The sequence below is a fragment of the Dichomitus squalens genome (genome assembly GCF_000275845.1).
Source record: "Dichomitus squalens LYAD-421 SS1 unplaced genomic scaffold DICSQscaffold_77, whole genome shotgun sequence".
NCBI classification, from domain to species: Eukaryota; Fungi; Basidiomycota; class Agaricomycetes; order Polyporales; family Polyporaceae; genus Dichomitus; species Dichomitus squalens.
Window position 1 is genome coordinate 1 of NW_006766959.1, and position 10,999 is coordinate 10,999.

At 53.5% G+C, this 10,999-nt stretch overlaps 2 protein-coding genes across 2 annotated transcripts; one reads left to right on the forward strand and one right to left on the reverse strand.

The window, feature by feature from the left end:
- Nucleotides 1-623: 623 nt before the first annotated feature.
- DICSQDRAFT_141281 (uncharacterized protein) lies at nucleotides 624-4,176 on the reverse strand. The gene is made up of 12 exons (XM_007370805.1): nucleotides 4,098-4,176; nucleotides 3,841-4,041; nucleotides 3,679-3,776; nucleotides 3,415-3,610; nucleotides 3,138-3,347; nucleotides 2,492-3,046; nucleotides 2,222-2,419; nucleotides 1,902-2,153; nucleotides 1,552-1,824; nucleotides 1,249-1,482; nucleotides 978-1,178; nucleotides 624-918 (listed from the first exon to the last, which is right to left on the reverse strand). The coding sequence occupies exons 2-12, from the start codon at nucleotides 3,953-3,955 to the stop codon at nucleotides 737-739; spliced, it is 2,514 nt and encodes an 837-aa protein (XP_007370867.1). The 5' UTR covers nucleotides 3,956-4,041; nucleotides 4,098-4,176; the 3' UTR covers nucleotides 624-736.
- Nucleotides 4,177-5,312: 1,136 nt separating this feature from the next.
- DICSQDRAFT_174942 (uncharacterized protein) lies at nucleotides 5,313-6,225 on the forward strand (the record flags this gene model as incomplete). The annotated part of the gene is made up of 4 exons (XM_007370806.1): nucleotides 5,313-5,325; nucleotides 5,382-5,554; nucleotides 5,624-5,879; nucleotides 5,963-6,225. 4 exons carry the CDS (start codon nucleotides 5,313-5,315, stop codon nucleotides 6,223-6,225), a joined length of 705 nt encoding a protein of 234 aa, XP_007370868.1.
- Nucleotides 6,226-10,999: the final 4,774 nt, after the last annotated feature.

Below are 10,999 nucleotides of genomic sequence, written 5' to 3' on the forward strand. Positions count from 1 at the left end.
CAGGCGGTGGCGAGCGGTGGGCGGCTGAGTGCGCGCAACGCGATGCGCGGTGGCGTGCTGGCCCGCGAGCGCGTTCTTTGGCGCTGTTTGTACCCGATATAGCCCATAATACCCATAACCTTCTATATTATTCCATACAAGACTGGCTCGTGAGCTTACATCTGTAGTAGACAAGACCATGTCATATATATCAAGCCTCGAGCCAATCATATGTTCAAGCCTCAAACACGAGACCTATATGACCCCTAGAGGGGCGCATCTACTCGAACCTCAACCCGGAGAGCTATCAACATCTTAATTAGATGATCTAGTTCAACCCCAACCTTTTAACCCAAAGCTATCTATTTACAGGTATCATGATTTGGTCAGAGCGCAACTTTCTCATCAGCTACTACTCCGACCACTCTGCGAATACACACTTATTTGCAAGCACTCGCCCCTGTACCAGGAGGGTGTAAAACGCGGTGGACAACCCTTCAGCATTCTTTAGCGCACGTCGGCAAAGGGACAAGTTAGGACTGTCTCGAAAACAGACCTCCGTTTCATGCGGAGGGATTCTGAGCGCTGCCCGTCGTGTGGCAGTCCTCACATTGGCTGCTCATCTGCTGAAGGACATGCGAGGAGGGGTATCAAATATATACATAGCTATAGATTATAACTGATGGTATTGTAAAAAGCGAAGTCGGAAATCTGAAGAGAGTGGAAAGCGTCCTGTCCTGATCGGGGTGCACCGACTCTATGTGCAGAGCCCGATGTTCCGTGTCTCGAGCCAGGCAGCAAATCTGGCGAAGGTAACAGGTTGGTCTTCATGTAACTCCGGCGACCTCGCAAACACGCCCTGCAATTGCGTCGCAAGTTGGAGGATTGTGTTCGCATCATAGTCGACTGCGGGCGAAGTGTCCGGTTCCATCGCTCCAGCTATATGAACATACATCGATGAACAAGATGCTCACTGTCAAACAGGGAATTGCGCATACCGCTTATCGAGTCCTTCATTGAAGCATAAGTCGAGTCAAACAGAGGAATGACAGACTCTTCTTCACGAACTGCCAGGACCGCTGCGTCTGGGTTCAACAACATTGGAACGTCAGGCTTGCCCGAGTCTTGCCCCGCTTCGTCCTGGATTGCAGCCTCCGCAGTGCCACCCGGAACGTCTTGCGCCTCGCACGCAATAGAGTCTAGGACGCCAGCCCATCAGCTCCATACATGACATGGGACAACTTCGATCGCGAGATGAAGACAACTTACCCACTGCCACCTTGACCCCGCCCACTAGAGTTTGCTCCGCGTTTCGCTGTCCTCCGCTCGCGGTGTCCTCCTTCCGCACCGCGCATCTCCCGTTCTTGAAATACTTGTTTGCTCTGAACCACCGATGCACGTTCCTCGCTGAGAAACTCTCGCAGCCCGGGATCGCGTTGATCTGGTTCGCAAGCACCACTTCATCGGCCTTGCTGGGCTTAACGCCGACGGTAGCGTAATAGTCTACACGAGTGACACAGTCAATCAATACGATGTGCGGGGTGCACAAGTTGACAAGATGTGACAACTGACCGGCAAGGATATTATGAGCTTCGGGCGGGAGGTTCCGTGGTTTCTTCTGCTCGGGGATTGGGTCGGTATCGGGAAGTACGGCACCAGCGCTGTCATTCTCCACGTCCGATCCTGGAGCTGTATCGATCGTCTCCCTAGCAGAGACAGTGACACCGAGCTCCCGCGTATGCTTTCCCGCGGCTTGAAATGACCCATGTGGATGGGGCCGCACAGCGTCCAAAACAGACTGCTGATGATGTGATTCAGCGGGCGCAAATCCAGACCCTTGATCGACTTTTAGTGATAAGAATGACAATAGCCCATCGCTGTCTCAGTACTGCTCATGCAACCGTAGTACATAAACGACGCACTATCTGCAAGTTGAACATCCCGTGCGGAGGTGTGGGGGTCCGGAGACATCGAAATGTCAGGTGTATTTCCCTGGGCACCAGCTGCCTCCTCCATCGACAAAGATCCGGCTTCCTCAGAGGCGGGAACGCCTGGTTCGGAAGCGATAGCAGACCTGAACTCTCGATTCTCGACTGAGGCGGGAGATGACTGCTGCGACTGGTGCTCCATCCCTATAGCACACCCAGACACAGAGACGACGTCCAAGGCGGAGGCTGATGTTCGTCGGTAAATGTATCAACACAACTAGCGCGTGCAAACAAATATGCGTAATATTACTCACAGTTTTCAATTTGGGCATCCGTTACAGCGCCGGTCAGATTGTGGGACATAGGAATGTCAGGTGCACGGTCGCCTTCGCAAGCCCTCCCCACTTGCGACGGAGCCGACGCCACGCCAGCAGCGATAGCAGCGGAGACCCGGCTGGCGAGGGCGGCTTTCTCTGCCTTGCTGGGGTTCATGCTGACGGTGACGTAGTAGTCTATAAAATCGAGACGGTATCAATGAGCGCAGGTTTGTGGGGAAACACGATAGAGGGAAGGTGGGAAATGACCTTCGAGAAGTTTGTGAGCCTCAGGCGCCAGATAGGTCCTAGATGATTTGGGTTGCGTCTTCGTTTCGGGGCTCAAGTCGGATTCGGGGGACGGAGGCAGAACACCAGTACTAGTGTCTCCTGCAACGTCTGATTCTGAAGGGTGATTGGTCGCCTGGGTGGCAGCGGCGGCAGATCCAGGCTCTGGAGCCTCCGCTGCACCAGGAGGTAGCTGGCGCAACTCAGGGCGGGGAGCAGGTAATGGCGACTTTTCCTGGGCGACAGGACTGTTAAGGATTGTGTACGAGAATGGGACGAGTGGCGGAGATTGTAGGGGCAGGCCTGTCAATGGGAACAAAGGAGGTTGTTGAACGAGCGTTGACTGCATGCTTGCAGATGCCGACTGGTGCGTCAATGGTGATTGTTGCGCGACCGACCATATATGCGTTGAGGACTGTGCGGGACCATCAAAGTCAGAGAGGACTAAGATGGGCGAAGGCAGAGGTGCATCTTGGTCGGGAGATACGGGAGAGACGAGAAGCGAGTCGTCGTAAGGCTCTTGTTTGACGAGGGCGGCTTGGATGAACAGGAACATGTGCGTTAGCAGTTATATATATATAATTGCCTTTTACGTCGATTATGGCAATAACATGACGCATATACCCACCCTTGTTTGACTGGAACTCCGAGTCTGGTTCCTCCGCATTGGCACCGGCACCCGAACGCGGAACTCGATGTTTCCGAGTTCTCAGATGATAGAAGTAGGCGGTGAGGCTCTTGAGCGTGTAGTGCTCACACCCTTCTGAATGCCGTACTTTCTCCAGTAGCTCGAGCCGCTGAGGCCGACTGGGAGTTTTGCTGATGTGTGTGAAGAAGTCTGGTATTTGGCGCATAAACTCCTGATGAGCACGCAGTCTCGCAATGAGTATGAGTGGTAGACGTGCCGTCCATGAGATTGTAGCCCCCACGGGCGATTTTCTTGTTCGGTTTCCTCTTCTGGTGTGAAGGTGCTGCTTGTGTCGAGAGGAGCAGAATGTTCTGCGAAGCAGCAGACGGGGAGCTGCTCGAAGCTATTTTCTCCCAAGCAGGTCCCGAAGAAGGCAGTGAGATTTGTGAGATTGAAGCAGAAAGAGCTTCCTGCTGGATCGAACAACGCTGTCAATAGGGCTACTCACCACATTTACATACGGTGCAGAACGAACACGTACCGCGCCCTGAGGCCCAGTGCCAGTCGAGCACGGCGGGTCCTGCGCTCGACCGCTGAGCACATCGCCCGCAGGGGGTCCCACCCTCGACCATACTTTATCTACTCAAATACAGTTAAAACACTTTCTGCAGCGATCTGGCAGGTGCTCGGATTGTGAGCTCACGGGACAGTGTCAAGGGCGTCTCCACGAGCTCGCGCTTCACCTGGACGTCCAGCGTCACGCGATGCTTGGCGCGCAACTTCTCAAAGTACTTCTGGACCTGCTTCGCCGTGTGCATCTCGCAGCCCGGGAGGTACTGTACCCTTGCAGCGAGGACAGCGCATTCGTTCCTTCGGGGATTCCGATTGACACTGAAGAAGTAGTCTATCCATCATCCCGGTGAGTTTCACGGTATTACACTGATGCTACCGATGGCCTACCGTTGAAGATTGTATATGCCTCCTGAGGCAGGCGCCGCGAGGTCTTCTTTGGAGTAGAGGCGCTAGTACTCGACTGAAGCTCTTCGGCGGGGGCATCCTGGGAGACTGGTACCTCTTCAAGGTCAAAGACACTGCCATGCTCGATCAACGAGCTCTTGAGATGCCTGCCCATTGAGAGCTTGGCGAAGGTTATGTATGGGTGGCTATCAAGTCCGGAATGTTCGGGGATGGAGACGATGGGCGCAAACGACGCAGCCGCAAAATGTGCCTGCCACATCAATACGTCTTCTGAATATGACGTAATCATATGCTGTGCGATGATTGGTGGAACGGCTGCGCCGAGGTGCCGAGAATGGTGTATGAGGCGCGCTTCGTAGATGACGATCTCTGCCTTGCTTCGCGTTTCTTTCAGGTCGCTCATGTTCAGCCCGTACAACGAGCGTATGCATGAAGCCCCATCCGCATGCCTAACATTCCCTTCATGCCGTGCTTCTGTATGTAATACTGACATAGAGGACGTATGTAAGCGTGACGCCTCTTTCCCACATTTTCGAGCGGTGTCTGTCGACTCCAATTGTCCCACGGTTTGTTTTACGTCTCTCTCAATCCTACTGGGAGGCTTCCCCTTTCACCAAGATCGACGCTTTTCACGCAGATCGCGACTCAGGGATTCTTATGTAACCAAGGCATTAGCGCTGAAGCGCTGACGCACCTCCAATGGCTTGCCATCACTACGCCAGCAGAGGACGCAGCAATCGCCCACAGCTCCTCTTCTGAAAGTCCCACAATGGATCGATCGGAGGCTCACAAAAAAAGATGGAAGCGCTTGCAACCAGAGGCGTACAATCTCCTTAATGGTGAGTCTGCACCTACGCACGCAGGCTATGGGGTGTGGAAGAGAACTCGATGCTGACTTCATGACGTGGACGTTGCGCAGACTACTTTTGCAATGTCTCCCGGCGCCCGGACGACGCTGCACAAAAAGCGCTTGCAGAGAAAGTCAGGCACATCCCTGGCTGCGAGCATTACACTGCCCATCACGTCAAACAGTATTTCTCGAATACTAGGTCGAAAATGAGGGACCCAGGCGCCAAGCTGCCAATGGGACGTGGCCACAAACGACGGAAGGGTGCGAACGGTCTTTCATGTACCCGAGCGCTCTTAGGAATGGTTTCAACAGTCTCCACAGGTGATCTGTACCAATCGCCGTCCACGATGCCCCATATCGGTTCGTCTCTCGCGTGTCCTACTATCTCTCCTGCTTACTCTTTGTATACAATGCAGATCCTATATCCGTCGTATCGAAGTTGGACGTGCTGCTCAAAGAGGACCCGGACCCTTCCATTGAAATGGCGGAGATCTGGGCGGAGAGCCTAGGGGACGATGTCTTTCCCGAACACATACTCACATATGCGTTCCTTCGTCGAGCTTCCAGTCGGCAAGGCTCGATAGATGAGGTAACGTCACGCGAGCACTTGGAGCGGCAAGGTTGAGGACTGACCACATAATCTACACCACTCCATCAGAAATGGGTCGCAGGGCCTTCGGCTGATATACATACTCCGAGTTTAGCACTAGCTGCCCCCGACATCCTCGCTTCAGGGTCATCGTCCGGCCCTAGCGACTATCAATCTGTACAGGGTTCGCCGTCATCCCTCTGTCAGTCTCCGCTTCCGTCGTTACCGCTGCATCATCCAAGCGGCGACTCGACGGGGCACCTGACACCAGCGATGAATCCGTCGTCACTGCTCCTTATTCCAAAGGTGGAAGAGGCCACGCTCGGTGAGGATATCATTGTAGTGTCTTGCTAGCACCTCAGCACTCACTCTTCCGCAATCATTTCGCCTTTTCGCGTACTTCTATAGAGGGCGCCTCAAACGAGGCTGGATCCCTGTCTCAGACCGTTCGTCTCTCTGGGCCTGTTCGCCCCTCTGGGCGTGCAGCCTCGCATGCAACGTCGCCTCCCCAACAGCTTGTTATCCTACCCGAGGAATTGGCTCAAGGGCTCCGAGCCGCACCGCTTGATTCGGTCTCTCGGGACGATAGCGAGATTCCGAAGACATTCGCCGACTTCACCCGCTGGTTGCAACAGCTGAACGCCAGCGCCGGTATAGGGACGCTGTCGTGATCCCAACTGCGACAGGCATCTGCCTTCCGACTCGATACGTGGAAAGTGCAGATGTCGACTTGCTGCGAAGTTGAACATTACGCGCCAATTCGTTGGCTTCTGACAGAGTATTGATCGTGTTTGGTCCCTTGTGCCAATAGCTCTGTTCTGCTCTCCGCGTTGTGCCACGTTCATGCGTCACAGTTATGTATCGCGAGTGGGTGGCGGAAATCCGCAGCATCCACATGGACCTCCAAGAAGGCCTCTAGACGTACTTGCCAAAAAGCTAGGTGTATCCGAACCAGTACAAATCTAATACTGCTTAGCACTCGAGTACATGATACCGCCTCGCGAAGGAGGCGTAGTCGACATTGACCACCCCGGCGATCCTCGCGATGGCAGAGAGCCCGGTGCGGCCAGCCGGAGCAACCCGGTTTACGCCTAGCGTAGCCGCCACGAAAAATCAAGTACCCCGTGGTATACCAAAAACCCGTCCGTGCCTACAGCATCGAACGACTCATGGCAATCCGGCTATCTTTCACATACATGTCATGCTTGTCGTGCATGGTACGCGCCGAGTCGCTTCCCCATGTGCGTCCGGTGTATGTATGGTATGTGTAGCAGGCGTCCGAGGCTCTCCACTAGAGTTGGCGACAGTCCATGTCATGCCCGTCGTTCTGCTAACATCTACGTTCTCGATCTGTTTCTGCGCACCTGTTCTCTTCACGTCTGTTGAGGGCTCTGCACCTACTCCATCTGAGGTGTACCGTCGCAACCTGCGCGGATTGTGTTGACATCTGCCTCGACAGATAGATCCTTCGAGGGGCCGTGGCACCGGGGCGATCTTGTGAGTTGACTTCGCTTGTATCATTTCAGGAAGGACGAAACCCGCATCGTGCTGTCTGGCAATAGCATAGACTCGTCTCCGGGACTATCACTGTTTGACGTCGGGCGCTGCGCGTGATGGATTGATCGTGTGTGCAGTACGGGCCCGCGCCGTTAGGGTACTGTACTGTTAGGCCATGCGGCCGTTTTAATCGGTGCGTGCACGCCGCAGCTCGGAGAAAGTTGTTCATACGAATGTCGAGGACGAGTAGGCTATTCCGCACTAGACCTAAAACTAGGCCTACAGGATCGCGCGCTGGGACCACGCTGGTGGAGACAGGGAGGAAGTAATCCCGCGTGCGCTTGATACACGGAGCATGTGCTCAGCAAGGAGTCCCGTGAATGTGCGACGCGAGGTGAACAATTGTCACCCGCTCAAGGCAGGAAAGTGACAGCGAGTGGAAACAGAGATAAAAGGTCAGCGTCTACAAATTCCCGTCATGTCAGCGTACCTTGAAACTGTCTTTCTGGAGACGCACAACTCCAATACTTTGAGCCCCACAGAGCGCCATCCTGAGCGAACTCGCGGATAATATGGCTTATGGAGGTCGTCTGGGTGAGTGGCGTCGCTCATTCTGTGAACCTGATTGACATTTGCCCCTTACTAGTTCCGCACCGTGCGCCCAGCTGACCTTGTTCGACCCGGCTTCTAGGTCCCTTGTTTCCCTCTTATGACACGTTCTTCTTCAATACAGGCCACTCAATCGCCGCCGTTGAAGGTTGAGTGATAGATCTTGATCCATCCGGTCCCCGTAAATGGCATATACGTCCAACGTGCGCTCCAGTGGTTTAGTAACACAACCTTATTTCGGCCCCGCCTGGGTCGGTGCATCTTGTCGGGTGCATGTGCAGGTATGTGGCACTGAGTTTCTCTTCGCTTCGGCCACTGAAGGGCGTACGTGGCATCCGCTCCGGAATGGCATCCCAGCCTCTTATTCCAGCCCTGGTGCCCTTGCACAGCCGAATGAATACCGTTGGATGACCGTACAACTATCTTTTGCTCGAAAGTCCTCTTTTCAGCAGTGATGGTGTGCAGGTCAGTGAGTGTTACTTGACAGCACCCCCCCTAAGTGGTCTTAGCTGCGCCTGTGGAGGTAAGCGTTGACTCACGCAGACCGCGAGCGAGAGTTAATCCAGAATATCTGAAGTATTCCATGAATTCACGGGATCCTGGACTGCGGTCTGCGTAGAAATAGCGTGACTTTGCCGCATTGCATCCTAATTCAATCAGGTTGTGAGCCCATTGTCATCGAGTGCAGACTGGTACCTACTAGACAGCAATCATTTGGCCGCCTTTAACCGGCTCTACGTCCCATCACGGTGGATTTCCGCACTCATTTCCATGAGGTTCCTAGCTTGAGCAATTGCTTAGCCAGAGGCCGATTACGGTGATCCATGATTCAGCAATCTCAAGGATCAGCATTCGCGAAATTGTAGGTTGGTCTCAAATGGGCAGCTGCGAAACGCTTGACTGATGTCTTCCAATGGCATATTCGGCAAGACTGCGCACTCGCCTCCACACATCTGTAGGTACCACAGTAGCTAAAGTGATAGATGGCTTGTATTGATCATTGACAAGTCGGTGCAACATTGAAACGGAAAGTTTGCCGTAACAGCGGCTCACTCTATTTATGATGCGTTTCGAAAGCCTTTCCATGACGATCTTTGGAAAAGCAATCGTAGCTTTCAGGTCGCGATGGTATAGGGATAAACCATAAGAGGTATGTAGCTCATCGATGAGGTGCCTACGTGTATTTAGAGAGTAGCTGCATTACAGGAGACTGTCAGATATCTGGTTGGTGACTCACCGACTGTCTTATCGTTATCTGGAATGGGTGTGGAGTCTACACCAGTTCGGGGTAGTCGGTGGCGGGTGAAGCGTCGAAGATCTTCCGGCCCTATGCGAGTTCTATCGGACACCGCTTTCGATGCTGTCATAGACAGCGTGTTGCCATGCTAAGTCCAATCATGCAACTGGAAGCACGAACTCGAGCATATTAGGTATTAGTCTTTTCATATGCACAATACACATTATCACCCAGCGATACGACTATTTATGGGACATACAACAACTCTGTCCTTGAATATAAAAGAGGGCGGAAGGCAAGGGATTCTGCAGCAATTCCTCGCTGAGCACTAGCAACACAAGAACACCACTCTGAGTAAGCATGCATCCGACTCTCTGCTCATAGCCTTGATGCTCACAGTTGTTTCCCTCCTCGTAGATCCTACAACATGCGTTTCACCGCTGCCATTGTCAACCTCGCCGTCGCCCTCTGTGCTATCAACGCCGGAGCCGCCATCGCTGCCGCTGCTCCTGGGAAGCTCGAGGCTCGCCAGACTGCTTGCGATATCATAAATTGTACTACGGATGCCGAATGCTCAGGGTGCCCCGCTCTCCTTGGTCAGACCTGGACGTGCGATCGTGTGGCCGGCCTTCTCGGGGTGAGTCTGCTCTCCAACTCTGATCGCTTAGTGACTATTCGTTTTGACTCTTGGACCATGTATAGGTGTGCCTCCCAATTCCTCTTCCTTCACCGCTCTAATCTGGGATGGCACAAGGCCCCCAGGTCTCACCGGTCTAAGGGACCAAGGCAGGCACCAATCGCTCCATCAGAGTGGAGGCATTAAGTTTTGATGAGGTTCACGGTATTACGTCGTATGCGGCAAAGTTATAGTGAGAAAAGGAAAACCCATATGTATGTCTCGTGATGTATGACATGTTGGATTGGATTCTGCGCTACCCCCACCGACGCGACTGCCACCTCGACCCTGTTGACCTGAATTGGGTACCTCAATATTGGCAGTTACTGAAGTATCGCGGCTCGGGTGAAAGTCATCTTAGAGCCATGATGTCCTCTGACTGCGACTCCATAACCCTCTGTGCCGCCGATGCGGCAAATTGTCAGCGCTTTCATGGTGTCTCCCTCAGAATATGATTACAAACATGAGGATAGGTGCATGCTGTCTGATGTCTGGGTGATCTGGGTTTACAGACTCTCTTTATCTCCGTCTCTCCAAAGCTTGGCTTCTACCTTCTTCCACCCCGCACTGGGGGCTCCCTCAGCTGAGCAGGTTCGCGTAGGCGAGGTACTCAAGCATGTTCGAGCAGATATATATGCACAGAAAATACTCCAGTTATCTTAGCCTCTGTGGGAGTACTTGAGTCGCTCTCTAGCAGTGTGTAAGGGGCCATTCGCTGAAGAGCGTGGATCTGCGTTGATATGAGCGCCTGACTGGTGACATCACGTGCCCCATATCCACATGCGCGTCGGTAGTCCGGTTATGGGCATACCCGCCCTGTTCCGCCTCGCAATGTTCTGTTCATTGATGTCCTCATCGCCCGGTTATCGTCGCCGCCGAGATTCATCTCTCCCTGCATCTACTACAGTCGACACCCTCTTAACCCATAGCCCTCGGGACAGGCCCGAATATATGGGTTTTGAGGGGTTATGGGCTGCGAGAACTTAAGCGCCTCATAAGCGCCCCTGATTAGTCCCAGTTAGCGAGCGCTGGAAAGGCGTCTACTGACCCTTTGAGAGAGCGCTATGAGATTTCGAACAGACTCACCTACCCACAACGTGGTCGGAGCATGGATGGACACTGGGAGGACTCTGGGAAGCATGCATCGAGTATTGCAAAGGTTATCGATGAGCGTAATCTCAATGTGAGCCCTATTACCGTATGGGTTTTGGGCCCTAGAAAGCTATGGGTTATTGGGTACCAGGGGCCTATGGGTTATGGGGTCGAATTCCCCCTATCCCGACTTGGGAAAGCCAAAATCTTATGGGTTTCGGGAGTTTATGGGTTACCAGGGGTATGGGTTAGGAGGGTGTCGACTGTACTACTAATCATATCTCATGCTCCTATATCCTTCATGGCTAGCGAATCCCCATCGACCTCGACACCC

Bases quoted from the DNA above. Each gene is read 5' to 3' on its own strand.
- DICSQDRAFT_141281 (XM_007370805.1), bottom strand. From the start codon at position 3,955: ATGCACACGGCGAAGCAGGTCCAGAAGTACTTTGAGAAGTTGCGCGCC. The intron at 3,611-3,678 runs GTACGTGTTCGT...TGTTCGATCCAG, and splicing joins GCACTGGGCCTCAGGGCGCG to CAGGAAGCTCTTTCTGCTTC. The intron at 1,179-1,248 runs GTAAGTTGTCTT...CTGGCGTCCTAG, and splicing joins CGGGGTCAAGGTGGCAGTGG to ACTCTATTGCGTGCGAGGCG.